General features: G+C 36.7%; 1 protein-coding gene across 3 annotated transcripts in view; it reads right to left on the reverse strand.

Moving 5' to 3' along the window:
• Window positions 1-702: 702 nt before the first annotated feature.
• The window catches only part of Znf385d (zinc finger protein 385D), a 303956-nt gene continuing 288737 nt past the window's right edge, over window positions 703-15921 (reverse strand). For all 3 annotated transcript variants that reach the window (XM_005387469.2, XM_005387471.2, XM_013515708.1), the window contains 3 exons: window positions 6398-6576; window positions 5288-5389; window positions 703-3696 (listed from right to left, as the gene is read on the reverse strand). In XM_005387469.2, the coding sequence (XP_005387526.1) occupies window positions 3463-3696; window positions 5288-5389; window positions 6398-6576 (515 nt within the window). In that variant the 3' untranslated portion in view covers window positions 703-3462. The remainder of the gene's footprint in view (window positions 3697-5287; window positions 5390-6397; window positions 6577-15921) is intronic.

Below are 15921 nucleotides of genomic sequence, written 5' to 3' on the forward strand. Positions count from 1 at the left end.
CTTTGATCTTACCTTTAAAATTTCATTGCCTTTCAGTTTTTAATTCCTTGTTTATTTTATTGTTTGTTCTTTTTAATTTCCAAATGAATATAAACAGTCTCTCTTAAATAGTTCCTTGCCAGCAAGATTATATCTCTGATGATAATAACAGTGGGTGGCTGAAACAGTATGGGAGAGTCCAATAATACCTAAGACAGCAATCTTTCAGGGGAAGCAGTAGTGATAGAACTTGCCAAAAGCCAACTGTGTTTATGTAACTGAAACAACTACTCTTCAAAGTTTAGAAGGAGAGGTGTAATTTGTCATCTGTAGTCACTTGTTTTCTCAGAAGAGAAATATCGTAACTCCCCAACAACTGTTACCCATTTGTCCAGAAGAGCTGGATGAAGTAACACAATGCTTTCTCCAGAGGCTTTGCAATGCATTTATATTTGTTTCAAATGAAACCAAAGACGCTTACGCTATCACTTTCCTTGCCATGGGTGTGATGCATGGGAAGGTATGTATAACTATAAATTCACACTACCTTTGGGGATTTTCACAACACCACTGCTGACCAATCTGAATTGGCAATCTTTATTCATGAAAAAGGCTCCTTCGGGGAAAGGATACGGCTTTATAGCAGTCTGAGCTATAATAGATGTTGATCCCATTTTGATAAATATGTGGAGTAGGGGGAAACAATTCACAGAGAATCCATTGTAAGTTCTATGGTTAGGCTTCATCCTTTATTAGGTAGTGAATAAAAGACAATTGATGTTTACAACTCCAATTTAAGAGACCATTTAAACAGAAATGGTTCCATAGCGAAGTGAGGCAGAAGGGATCCAGGTATTTCTGAGTTTTCTCATATGGCTGATGAAGAAAGTATGGCTGATTTGTTTGTTCCCAGCAAGTCACTAGTCAGTAACATCTTGTGACCCACGACTCTGTATCCACAGGCCCTGACTTCTACTGGATTGGCTCATTGACATTGGTAAAAACGGGGAGGACAACAAAAGCACATTGCATCAATTAACATCAAATTCTTCAACAGAAAGGGAGACCTCATCAGATGCAAAAACTTCTACACAGGGATGAATATAGTGAGAGAGCAAAATATCTAATACTGTCAAAAAAGAAAAATGAAATTCAAGATGATTAGAAGCTGGGCAAATGGCATAGACACAGAGCCCAAAGTAACAAGCTCATGTTCACCTGACTGAACTACTAGTAGGACCTGTAGGAACAGAAGAAAAAAAGAAAAGACAAAAGGAGACGGATGGAAAGGAAAGAACAGAAAAGGCAGCCAGACTTGCTCAGATAGTAGGGACACTGGAAAACGCAAAATCACAGATACTGCACTTTCAGAAGCAAATTTTAACACTAACCAATATGTTTAATGAAGGCATGGCTTGAATTCTTCTCACCAGAAAACTGTTAAAATACATTCTCTTATTCTCCTCTGCCTTTGTTCCTTCCTTCCTTTCTTCTTTGTTCTTTTCTTTTTTTGCCCTTTTTGTTTTGTTTTGGTTGTTTAACAAAAATAAATAAAGCCAACTGCCTTCAAGATACATTTATATGAAAAATTTCTACAGCTACACAGAGGAGAAGTACTCCAAAGACCATGTTTAATGTTGAGCACCAAGCACGCTATGGATGTTTCTTAAATAGAAAAGGACAAATGCTAAATACCTATCTCTTCAATGGTTTTGCCTTGATTCTTTAGACCTCTTTGAAGATCACCACAGTTTAGATAAGAGTAATTTCAGGAAGGCTATGCCCAGCCCTTCCCTACATTTTTAAATAGCCTTTACAAAACCTTTTCAAAAAATAATTTTTCTCTACACCTAAATCACATAGGGTTGACTTGTATATGATTTTTACTTGCTTTGTATTTGAGTGTTGTTGTTCTTATTAATGCAACAGACTGGCTGCATTGAGTCCCATCGTAATGATAGATATATGTTCGCTTTCTATGGGAAAACGCAAATAGCCTTTATCTCAAATTAAAGGCACAGCTATCTTATGACATTTGTTACCAATTTAATGATAACATGTAACACTGAATGGTTATAGATTTATTTTATATAGATTTTTCTCTTTATAAGTTATTCTCTTACTCTTTCTAACATATATACAATATACATATATTTATATATACCCCTGATAAATCTTGTTTTTAAGGTAAAACATCAACTCCCTTCAGCTTTAGGGTGAATATCAAAGCCTGTCAGTACTTCACAACTCCACTAGAGAAGCAGTGGACCTTACCAGTACTTTTTAGCACTCTATCATAGGTGTGCAATTAATTCAGATTTATGTTTGTTATGGTTCTTAATATTTATATGTTTATATCATGTCAGTAGAAAATCTTAAAAATCGTAAACCCACAACAATAGCTAATGCTTAATTCTGCCATCATATTTAAAGCAGAAACCTTGAGACAAGCCTACTGGTATGATATAAAGGGCATACTGCAGAGATATAATAGTCTCATTTTTTTAAGATATGTACTCACATGAAAGATCTTTACCTTGCATCACCTGAAAGATGAGAGGTCATCTGAGGTTACAACTGCTCTTCAAAACACAATGGTTGTACTGATTTCTTTCTAAATACCCATGATACATGGGTTATCTGTGTTCAGATATAAACTCATTACAAAGCGTTCCCCGTTTCCAGCAATACTTTTTCAGGGCGGGGAATGTGGTAAGAAATTAGCTTTATTAATGCCTCTCCCACCTTTCAGTATAGCCCTGTTCTAACTCCAAGCTGGACAGGAGGGCAGAATGTTGACCAGGAAGGCCTCCATGACACCATTTGGTGTTTATTGTATTTGTTTTTATACTGCTTACTTGTATGACATAGTTGTTCACTCTACCTTTTACAGTTCTTTAAATCCTAATGGCATAGATTGAGACACAGCACTATTGTTTTACAAGACATCTACTGTATCTACTTTGTTGGGATAAATACCCAGCAACTGCTGTCAGAGCGAGAGGACCAGCGCGGGTACTACTATTCACAGTGTTGCTTTTGTTCTTTTTTTGTAATATTTTTCCATTTTTGTATTACTTTAATCTACAGAGTAAATTATTATATATACATTGGAACCAGTTAATGCCCTTAGACAATGTGTAATTTTTTCATAAAGCATAAAAGACAATGCAGGGGGGAAGTAAGTGCCCAAAAGCACAGTCACAAAGGCTCAGAAGTTCTAGATACCACTACGAGTCAGTGCTGGAGATCACTTCTAAAACAATGTTCAAGAGGAATGCTTTAATTTGGAGAAAATATCACTCCCTCCCTCCCACCCCCAGTCCCCTCCCACTTTTAATAATCTTTTCAATTTACTATCAAAAGTCCTGGCTCTTCATATATACTTTAAACTATAAATAAACACTGCATAGTTCTCTTTTGTTTGCTTTTCTGTTTTGTGTTTTGAAAAATTATTGCAGTACAATCACTCCTATTTGGAATTCAGTAGGGAGCAAACAGCACAGGAGTGTGGGCCGTCCGAATGGGTCCAGGAGCTGGCCGCAGGAGTGCTGGCGGGAGTGCAGAGGTCTGGAACAGTGTTGCTGCAGGAGCAGTTCGGAGACTGAAGGGAGAATTCACAGCTACAGCAGCAGCAGCTGCCGCAGCTGCCAATGGGTTTGGAAGAATTCTGGGAGCCAATGGCTTTGATGGTTCTTTTGAAAATACTAATTTTACCTGAAAGGAAAAAAAAAAAAAAAAGGTGAGAACCCAAATTTTCAAATCTTTTCTTAGAATCCAAAATGGTAGGCAGTTTGAAAAATACATCAACAACTGTAAACATAAACTCATACTTTTGTATTGACAATAAAGAAAATAGAAAGCATAGAACATTTTCCCTTTGGAAGAGATGGAAAGTTTACGAAAAATGGTCTACCAAGAATGTTGAAAATTATTCTGGTAGGGGAAAATAATCACTGTGAAAAAGGAGAAGAAACTTTCATGCCAACCTTTCCTTGCACATTAACTATCAAGAAACAGACATTTTTAGAGAGATTCATTACTACTACCAGTGCCATTTGATTGTCCAAATACGTAAACTGGGGAGCATAAAGCATGCAGCTTTCTCCTGTGTGAGGTACCACTCACAAAAAGTTCACCTTCAATAAAAATGTAAAGAAAATTTATTTTCTCCAAATTTTGGCATGTTCCTCTTTTTCTTGTGCAAATGGCCACCTCCTTTTCTCAGTCTTATTCTACAAAGCTAGCTCATTCTCTGACTAGCAGCATTAACATTAGCAAGATACCTGTTCTCACTGGAGAGACTGCTCCTACTTAAAGAAATAGGTAAGAAAGTGAGTTTAGAGTCTTCATAGCAACACAATTTACTTGACTGGTAAACCTGCATTGATGTTGAGAAAACATGTAGGGTTATGACTACTGATGTTAAAGTATCAGCTCTGCACAGAATTCAACATGTCCCAATGCAGCTAAAATTGTTTTTATAAAAAAGCTGAAAGTGACTTTACTTTCATAAAATGGGGAATCCTACTAAATTAATTGGGTCAGTCCAAAGTGGAGTCTCATGATAGATGACTGGAATTTTCCTATAACTGTATTTTCCTGTGTTAGCTATACATACTAGCATCAGTCATTAGTAAGATCTGTTTGAAGGAAACAGGCTTCACAATGCATAATTTGGCATATAATATAGGTCAACTATTCCTAGAGTTTCACTGAGACCTGGGTCTCTTTGGTGAAAGTACAATCATCTCAATCAGAAGAAAAGCATATGTCCATCAACACTAACATACAATGTCAGAAGGTTTCCCAGATTGTCTGTTAAGCTCTACCAAACAATCCAGGTCGGGACATTATACTATTAATGCTATCTAATCTAGCCAACACATTTAGCATAATGGGGAGAGAGCATTTCTCAAGATTATTTCCCAAGGTCTCACATAGTATCTCTAATGAATAATTAAATAAAAACTGAGCCATATTCTGAAATTGTATCTTATTTTTGCTTTTTCTGTTTTTTTTTTCTTTTTCAGACCAGGTCTCACTCTGTAGTCCAAACTGGCCTTGAATTCACTGTGTTGCCCAGGCTGGTCTCAAACTTGAGGCGATCTTCTTGCCTCAGCCTCCCCAGTGATGGAATTACAGGTGTGTACCACCACACCCAGCCTGAAACTTCTTTTTAAAACTTCAAATTTACTGAGACTGTCCATAATACCAATGCTTTGTCTCTTGAATATATTAAAAAGGCAACTCAAGAATTGTTTTCACTGACCTTCTTTTAAGTGTTCACTAATAGCAAGACACTCACCCCCAGTGGATGTGCTGCTTTCTGTAGCTTGTTGTAGGGACTGTATTTAGGTTTGGGTGGCTTCCCAGCAGCTCTGTCTTTGTGCCTTCTACTGCTAATGTGCTGGTAAAAGCAATTAAAAGTGACAGTTTTTAAAAGTCATCCCCCCCATATGATCTAAAATACTTTTAAACTTGGAAAAAGATAATAATTATTTCATGCAAGTTTCAGAAAGACAGAACTAAAAGAACATGCACTTTTGCCCTTGCATTCTGAGATCTTCACGATCTATTTTTATGCTGTCCATTTTAGTATATTTTAATCAAATAAAAGGATTTTTTTCTCCAGGTTTTTTTTTTTTTTTTGCCTTATCCTTGCACACATTTCCATTTTTAGAAGGGTTTACAAAGGAAAGAAATGTCTAGAGGAATTTTATGTGCAATAAACAAAAATGCCCAGGCAGGCAGAGTTTATTTCCATACCAATATTTATCCCCACATTTGTACATCCAAATGTCAGACCCTTAAATTCTAAAGATAAACAACTAAGGTACATAAAATCACCAAAATATCATACATATACATATAAAATACAACACAGTATAAGAGCTTTCCGCTGGAAATGTACAACTGATCTCTTTAGAAGGTTATTCAGAGTACATATGAATGTAACATGATTAAGCATACCTTCAGCAGGTGGCTGTAGAAATATAGTATAATACCACATAATAAAGCACATACAATAAAAGAATGACACAGTACAAATGAGTTGTGACACGTAGTATCTAAAAAATAAAAATGGAACACTACAAATTGATCTTTTAATGATTATCAACATTTTGAGTGTGAAACATGGTAAAGAAAAGATCTGATACTCTTCCTTTGCCAACAATTTACAAAAGGTCCTAGAAGCCACTGAATTTTAGTTATTTCCTCAGCAACTAAAAAACTCAACATATACAATGACAGTGAATAGAAGATAAGGAGGTAGGTGGATGGATGGACAGATGGATGGATGGATGGATGGATGGATGGGAAAAAAGTCACAAATTAAAAGGAAGAATGAAAGCATATACATAGGGGTTGTAAGAGTGTCCCTAATTTGTTCTCATCCCCAGACTGTGTTACCTACCTGTTTAAGTTGTGTTTCCGAGTTGACGTGCACATCACAGATTTCACAGTGAAATGTTTTGTTTTGGAGGCCCGTGTTTCCCTTATTGACAGGTCCTTTGCCTTTTACCCCTGCCCGAGGAAACGCTTTGATAGTCCCACTTCCGTTTCGTGCTTCCAACATGGTTTTGTGCTTAGTACCTGTGGGAATATTTAGAAAAAAAATAAAAGAACTAAAAAGGAGTCTTTGCTAGCATATGCCTTGAAGAAACAGTGTAACAAAATTTGAGGCCTTGTTTTAGTGTCATTCTTCCAAGATTATAGCTGAGTATGTTCACAGAACAGACTGTAACAGTGAACTCTTATCATCTAACATTATTAAATTATTCATTTGAAAAAGTGTTCTGTGTTACCAGTAAGCACTATCAATATAGTAACTAAATTTCAATGCCTGGAGGCAAAAATAAATAGGTGTGCCTTAGTTTCATTTCCTCTTGATGCTGATAAGACATAAATGATAGGTGATGAGGAAAAGTGACTTACTTGCTAAAGATATACTTGGAGGTGATGTGCAACAAATACTGTCAGTTTAAACACAGGGTAGTTACAGAAGTGGCACTAATTAAATACCCACCTTCTAAGCAGAATACAGACAAGCTTTCTTGAGTGTGTGTTTTAAGTTCAAAGAGGAAGAGCAATGGAAAAAAGATCTTAATGACTGAAAAACCAGTCACATTAGCAAAGTAGAACTTACACTGATAGGCTATGTTATTTCAACTGTACACAAGTGACAAAGAAGGTGAAGGGTAGACTCACAGGCCAGACAGAAACAATATAAATCAGTGTGCATCATTTCAGTAAACCATTAACATATTCAGGCTGCCACACATCATTAATCTAACTCTGCTTATCAACCATTACATATGTTTTGAGGTCACCATAGTTGGATAAGGTTCATGATGGCTGTTTTCCCTCAAAAAGTTACTTAAATTTTCCTCTTACTTTGAGCTGATAAGTGCTTTCTTTTTTCTCTCAGTGAGTTTTAAAATTCTCATTAAGTAATTTCTGCTTCTTCTTTGTATTTATTTTATTGTTGGTTAGTTCTGTAAATATCTGAAAAAATTCTTAACTTGCCAACTATGGCTCAAGCCTTCTAGAACCAGAATGGTAATGATGAAACCATGCTGGGGACACTGTGGGTCAGTGTAAGTCACATCATGCTAAGTAACAGGCAAGTCCATGAAGAAAGCCTTACAGCCACGTGTCTCCTTCATTCAAAATGATCATAACTTCACTCAGTCCCAAGTGATGATTATAACTTAGGATGCTTGCTTTGAATAGCCATATTCCTATGCATAGCTATTAAAATGCTTGTATGTTAACACATTAAGGAAACAAAAAGAAGTTTGCCATCTTGCAGATATACTGATGAACTGGAATTTGGAGCCACAGATCTGCACCAGTGTGGAGGACATGATTCCTCCCTGAGGTTTGCTTTGGGCCATCTCACTTACAATAGTGTAACCATGAGTGCGTTCCACTTTGAAGCTGTGTAAATCAGAGCAGGGGGGAAATGTCCTAGGGAGCAAACAAAACAGTGTAGATGGTTGTCCGAATTTCTATGTCTAAACAGATGATTCTCTAAGAAACTTTTTCCTGTGCAACTTCTTCATTCAAAATGAGATTCATTCATGGGGTCAATTTAACTTATAAGTGATTAAGGAATCAATAGATTAATTCTCATGCAGATTTTCTAAGGGGCTGATAGCTCATTTTGGGCTGATATCATTCATGATTTGGAGCTGGGTTTGGCAATTAGAATTCTCTCTCTCTCTCTCTCTCTCTCTCTCTCTCTCTCTCTCATACACATATACACACAATTAAGAATGTGGTAAGATCTGAGGAAGATTTCCACTAAATCTTTTAACTCTAAGATTACTATTTATCACACAGAATTGGAACTTTTGTTCAGTATAACCTCGGGTACTTAGTAACAGACTGTCACACTGAAATAGCTGTTCGATAATTTGATAAGACTTTAAAACTTGAATAGGCAGTAAGGAAGATGTATTTCCTCCAAATACAGCTAAAATATACTCTTAATTTGAACATATTTACAATTTCGAGAGCTGAAATGTACATGAATAATATGGAAAGTGATTATTAAAACTCATTAAAGCTTTAATCATTTCAGATGCTGTGTATTTTTTCTCTGCTCACAACTGCTGGATGAATTAAGTGCTATTATTATTCCCATTGTAGAGATAATACACTGAGATTTTGAAAGATTAAGTTACTTGTGTGTAGTCACAACACAAGCAGTACTTCAGGCTTGGATTGCTAGTTAAGTCTGTAATAATTGACTCAGGATTACTAAGCCATCTGGATGTGGTTACATACAAATGTCCCATAGTAGCTTGAACTTTCTTCTTACATATTGATATAGTTTTCTAAAATTTGATTTTGTCTTCACTCTCCATTCACCTCTCTTATTCTAAGTGTTCATTTTGCTTAGCAGATTTCCATGATTATGATACTTTGATAAGCGGTGGCTTTGCTTTGCAATGGGCAGTGGTATCTATCACCTCTGGTTTCAATGTCATTGTAAATATCTTGCAGGTTTCCTGCCTTCTCCTGTGACCACTCAGTAGGGTCGGAACACGTCTGTTTCTGCACTAGGTTCTTTCCTCCTCTGAGGAAAGCATTGGCAGGAAGCCAAGTGGACGATTTTCTTCTTGTCAGTTTTAAAGGCTGACACTAATCACAGCCTTCATTTGAAGCTTCGTGATTTCAGAGAAGAGAAAACGAATCCCATCACAGTTTAAATTCAGCAAGTCATAAGGCTCCAAAACAATATGTAGTATTTGCTTTTCGCTTATTTATTTAGGATTTTAGGACAAGGTATTTATTGCTCATATATTGGTATAAATCAAAGGCATATTGGGAGGAAGGGGACAGTCTTCCTTTTATTCCCCATCATTCGTATGACTTTTTTTGTGTGTGTCTCTCAAGTTAAGTACTAGCACAATGGAAAGTTTGATAAGAAAGAAAATGGGCAAATGATTTTTTTTACTTGGTAAAAATTTCATCGGATATAGTTTATTAGGTCATTAGGCAAACAGAGAAAAATTTTAAAAAGAAAACAACAAATATAATTTTATCATCTAGGAGTATATCAAATTCTTAAAATGGTTATCATGCACTGGTCTTTAATTTTTTATTTGTATATGTGCACTTTCAAAAATCTGAATAACCTAGCTAAAGTGGTATCATATAAAAATTTTTTTGGAATTACATTTGCATGTACTTTAGGAAAGGCACATGGTTTTCAATAATAACACAGACCTTGCAATATAGATATTTTAACTACTTATCTTAGTCATTTATATTCCTTTTATTTCTATATAAATAGGATTTAATGAACATAATACTCATTAAATCTTTTATCAAATATCTGATAGCTTCCTTAGCATAGAATTTTCCTAACTAGTATTAAAGGGACAAAAAATATAACTAGTTTTAAGTCTCTTGATACAAACTTTCTAAACATTACAAAGAAAGTTTCAGAGGGACTTATTCTACAGGAAAATCTATCTTGGCATAGTCTGGAAAAATTGACCCTTTATGAAATAAATTTCAATACCTCAAAGTTTAATTCCCTAGAATGCCCATTAATGCTGTTATGTTTAATAGCATTTAACAGGATCCTTAACAAAGCCATAGAACAGCCAACAAAAACTTGGTTACCATCTCATTGATGAATTCAGTGATTCAGCTTATACATAAGTGGACAGGAAAGCAAACGGTACCCATATATACGGCAAAGTACAAGGGTAGGTTTCTTTAATGTATTTTTTCTTACTCAGTATAGCAGTGTTAGAAATCAACTCTTGCATGTCCTAAGGAAGAAAAGCTGTCTTGAATCTACATTATTCAAAATGAATAATACGCATCAAAAGCCCCATATGCTCTCTTTATACCATTAAGTGTCAAACTTACCACATTTCTAGAGTTAGGGTGTTTTTTATGTTACTTGTACTTGCATTTGGAGAAAAAAAAACCCACTTTGGTCTACTTTTATCAGCATATCAACAAAAGTTAGGCACCCAGGATAGCATCCATGGTATCAGGTGACTGAGTAATTATCGAAAATTTACATTATTTCTGTTAGCTTCCTGGTTGAAATTAACCTACTTATTTACTGATAATGAACCTAATGTTCAGTTTGCACAGGTGAGACCAGAGACAAGGAAAAGCAGTCTAATACACAGGAAAATAGATCCTTGTTCTTAGCATCAGGAAACATCCAGAGAGAAAGTTGTGAAATTCACATGGGGAGGGAGACAACCCACACAAGGACCCGACGGAAGCCCAGAGAAGGGCTGCGCAGGCCCAGGGACTCAGACAGCAGAGCTCATGACTGTGTGTGACGAGGTCAGTGTGTAAAACCATGAAATCCATCCAGCAATACCTTTTGAAGTCTAAGCATGTGAGGAAAAATTGCAGGCACCTGAAAAGATTCTTTTACCCAGAATGCCCTGAAACTCTGAGGGGGAAGCACAGAGGCTTTTCCTGAGCTCCTTTGTAGACATGCATGCAACAGCCTTATGTGCATTCATCACGCCTCCTTGAAAACAACCACCACTGTGGATTTCATATCACCTTGTTTTGAAATTCTGTATTGTTTTTAATGTTTTTCTCTAATTTTTATTTTCTTTAAAATAAAATAAAAAAGCATGGCCCTTGGAAACATGGAAAATATCACATTGCTTTTCTACCCAAACCCTTGAGCTAATTCACATTCATCATCAACACACAGACAAATTAGTGCTCTGAACGGTAAGGCAGGAGAACGGCGAGTGTGAGACCAATGTGGGCAAGTTAATGAAGCTCTGTCTCAAAAAATGAAAAGGCTGGAGATGTAGCTCAGTGCAAGGCCTGTGCTCGACCTGACCAAGTAAACTTACTGACAAAATAAATATGTACCCACATTTCCATGGTGTGAGTCGGATAGGATACTATCTCAACTATTTGTAAAAGTAGTGTTTACTTTTTATGTAAAATAGTTCTAGTTACTTATTTTTCCTTTTTCTAATGACAGTAACAGATGCTTATGACAGGAAGTTCAAAGAGTAAAAACAGGTCACAAAATATAGGTAAAAGCCTTTCCAGCACTCAACTTCGAGCCCCGTGCTCTCTGTAGGAACACGTCTTTGGGTGCACCTTCTTAGCAGTTTTCGACACATCGCTGACTTCATGCAAGGCATAAGCAGGAAAACCGACACAGATCGGCATCCCACTGGTTTGCACATGAAAGCATGTTTAACAGGAAGAGTTGTGTAAAACTCATGAACATAAAATTTTTCTTGACATATCTCTAAAGTCGATCATTCTCTCTGTTAACTGGTGAGAGTTTAAAAAATGTGGAACAGCTCAACCCTCTCAGGTATGCAATAATCTTTTTATCAGTTAATATATCTAAAATCATTCACTACCACAATCCCCTAAATATATTATTTTGAATTATATATCTAGTTCACGGGCTAATAAAAATAGATGTGATGATAAGCTTCTGTGTCTATGAATATATGTAAGCTTATACAATGCTTAATAGCCATGTGTAGTTCTTTAGTGTTTGAAATGAAGTTAATGCAACTAAGAAGCTGGACTTGAAATTAAATTCAAATGCCACCTGAAGCTAGTGATTACCCCACACGATAATGTAGCTTTGGTGCTCAGGTGTGCCCTTCATTGGCAGATGGATCAGAGAGGAGATATGTGCTATTAGAACAAAATACTTAGATAATCACTTCGAAGAGATCCACTATGCTCACAGTTGTGGCAGTTTCACGCCCCATTGTGGTTGATCTTATTGCTATTGCATCTGCAGTGGAGCAGGATAAATGACTTGGGAGCACCCAGCCCTGCAAAATGACTCACCTCATAGCAGACAGGAAAAGGGAGGGAAAAGAGGAGAGCGAGTCTCACACCCCCTTCTCTGCCACACCCTGATGCTTTAAAGACTTCTCAGTAGGTTCCACCTTTTGAAGTTTCCACCTTGCAATAACACCACCTTGGGGACCAAGCCTTAAGCACATGGGTCTTTGGGAGACGTCTGAGATCCAAACAACGGTGTGGTGTGAAGTTGAATTGTGTGTATATGTGTTTTAATCATTTGTAGAAAGTCTTTTAGAGGCATAACAAGTGAATTGTGATAGGAACCAATCTTCATCGTTACCCTAGCAAGTGCTGAATAGAAATGGTAGATAATCTTTGGGTTTGCAAAACAGTAAGGTCATGGACCTTGACTATAGCTGCCTGGCTTAAATGAGCTTTGAACATGAATCAAGTCTCCAAATGCTGCACTCCTGAACAGAGCCACAAACTACATACGGGCTTCCTGAAGGCAATAACCAAACCTTGATCAGTGCTGTATTCTCAGTGCCTAACACAGTAGATGGCCAGTGAAAATTAGTTGAAGTACAAGCAGTGAAATTATTTTCTTTTCATTTGTAAGAAGTGTTACGGGTTTAGGAGGCAGAACTGGGCATGTCAGAACTCGCCTCCATTAACTGATCTTTGGGTTTTTGTGTTTCTGTGTCCTTAGCGATTTCTAAAACAGGAAATTATCTCCACTATTAAAGTGTTATATTAATTGTATTAGCTACTTTAAGAATTATTTTTGGTGTTCACATGCTCAATGAATTTTAGTTAATCATCTTCTCTTTCTCATTAATATTGCTATTTTTGTTACGAGAAGAGATTAGAAGTACTTAAGCGTTTTAAAATTTAGTAATATCTGTGTTTTGATAGAGATATTTTCTATATGTTAAAATTTAGTGGGGAATAGAATAAACTCTCTCTAGGGATAGAAAAATTGGAGTGAACTTAGGAAAACTATCAAATAAATGTTAGTTCTTCAAGTAGTTATCAGAAGCATCACAAAAATTAATAATAAGATTTAACTATGAAACAATTTCAAAGGGTATTTTTAATTGTATAGAAAACATGATGAAAATTAGCTAACCAAGTAGGATATTTTGGGGGGAAATTCACTTAAAGTATAAAACAAAATGTATCTCTCTAACATCTGTGTGTATCATATACAAGTAAGTTTATAGGAGTTTATAAAGCCTAATAGCTCAGAAGAGCTATCTCTGCCTGTATTCTAAAAATATCAAAGCAGAAATGTCTGCATTCAAACCCTGAAATCCAATGTTAGAGAATACACACCACTTAATACAATTTCAAATGGTTATGCCTTAGTGAAAGACAAAAAGAGAAAGCAAATAAAATAACACTACAGCCTCTGAATAACCCAGTAGCTGCTGTGGTGATGCTAAAAGTCTTTATTCTTCTGGGCCATACTGCAGTCACTGTTTGATGAAAATTATATTCCTGATATTTGTTTTAATAATTTTTTAGGATTAATGCAGTTTCCAAGATTAAAAGAAAAATATTTCAAAAGGTCATTACTTCTTTCCAGCAGCTCCTAAGTGCATAGTTCTACACTTGATGTTACAGACACACACACACATATACACACATACACACACACACGCACGTATATGTGTCTGTGTAATTTTAAATAATTTCCAATGAGAAAAAAGAATTGCTGTTTGGATGTATGAAAAGCATCTCCTACCTTGCAGCCTGCTTGCTTCTGATCAGAACTGGGTTTCACACCTAACATTGATTGACTGATTGACTGATTGATTTGCCACTGGGGACTGAATCCAGGGCTTCACACTGAAATACATCCTTATCCCTTTTCAGTTTTTATTTTTGAGACAGGGTCTTGCTAAGTCACTGACTTGATCAGTCTGGGCTTGAACTTGTTATTCTCCTGCCTCAGCCTCCCAGAGTGCTGGGATTAGAGGCATAAACCTAACAGTGTTTTTTCTAATACTTGACGCTAGAGAAATTTGAGAAATCTTTTGAAGTTATTTTGGAGAGGTAAGGGTGAAGGTAGGGGCAGTGGAATCATAAAAGTAGGGCAGTGGTTGCACTCTTCTCTGAGTGCAGATAATAACAGGGTACATTTAAAGAGAATTCAGAAAACAATAATGAAATGACAGAAGGACCCAGGAAGTATGGTTTCCACCTGCACTATAAGTTGGGAGCTCTAAGTAATAGTGATGAAGGACTTTAAAAATATTGTGAGTTTGTATTTTAAATAGTTGATATGGTTACTGCTGAGATTTAACATATGTTAAGTTAGTACGTTGTTTTTACTTATCCTACAATAGACATCACATCAGCTCCAGCCACAAAACATCCAATTCTAAGTTTTTGTTTCATTACTAAATTAATAATTCTAAAGATTGAGCTCACTAAGGGCACTACATCATTTAAAAAATGTAAACTCTCCAGTATAAATAAACAGTGATAGCACAGTGATTATAAAGGTGAGGAAACTGAAGAAGAGTTAATTAAGTTCTTTGACCAGTTGGGGTTTCTGTGTTTAAAGCAGTGAAGCAGTTTGAGCTGTGAAGTTAACAGATTTGTCCAGGAGCCCCGGCTGCCTGTGTTGCTAACCACCTAAATGATGCACCCCGTGCTGGCTGCCTTCATTTCCCTCTTTTCTCCCCACTCTACTAACCTGTGTCCTTTGCTTCTCTAAAACCTTATCTGTATTTAAATGCTTGTCTCAGAGTCTGCCTGTGCAGGAATCCAAGTCAAAATGTGTCACAATAATCCTCTGCTGAATCCTACACTACTGCTCCTATTCCTGGAAGAGAAGTGGGCACGTATGCAATCTCAGTTCTTTACACTCAGCCCAGGGAGTTAGGTGTAGTAGAGGAAGGCAGTGGGCAGACTGCAGGTGTCTGGACACAGCGAAGACTGCACGCACACACCTCTCCAGCTGGTGAAAGTCCCAAACACAATGTGCCTCTCAGCACCAGTGTGGTTATGAGTAACAGAGCTGGTTCTGCAAATCAAATCTAGTGGATGAAGGGGGCTAAAAATGACTGATCTATGTATTTGCTCTTCTTTCTCTGCCACCTCTAAGGTCTGACATAGCTTGCTAGTTCAAGCCTCGGGCAAGATCAAAAGTGAGCATTAAGCCAGGGTGAGTGCTTCTGAAATAGAAATAGATGTCTGGTTCCAGAAAGGAAACACAGGGATAAGAAAACCCAAGAAGCTGCCTGGAAAGCAGGGACATGGCCGTTGTCTTGGAATAGGTGGAAGGTGCACAGGGAATATTTCGATAAGGGGTCTAGGAAGGGGCTCCACTCTGTTCACCTCCTTAAACTGTCAAATGAGCCTGCTACAGTTATCCTCAGTTCTGTCTGTGAAACGCTATTGAGAGAACTTCTCATTTCTCTTCCCCAAATCTATAACTTTTGAGGTCCTGGATACAAATCAACAGATCCCTGGATAAAGGAAAAAATTTATTTACATGGATAAATATATTTTAAAGTTTCATGTGTAATTTTGACAAAGAAGTGATAAGGAGCACAGAATTGGAATATGAAAAATGTTGATCTGATACCATATAATGAAGTAACTCTTTAATTGCTTGTTTTTTTTTTTTTTTTTTTT

The sequence above is a fragment of the Chinchilla lanigera genome, unplaced genomic scaffold, assembly GCF_000276665.1.
Source record: "Chinchilla lanigera isolate Chin_1 unplaced genomic scaffold, ChiLan1.0 scaffold00029, whole genome shotgun sequence".
Classification (NCBI taxonomy): Eukaryota; Metazoa; Chordata; class Mammalia; order Rodentia; family Chinchillidae; genus Chinchilla; species Chinchilla lanigera.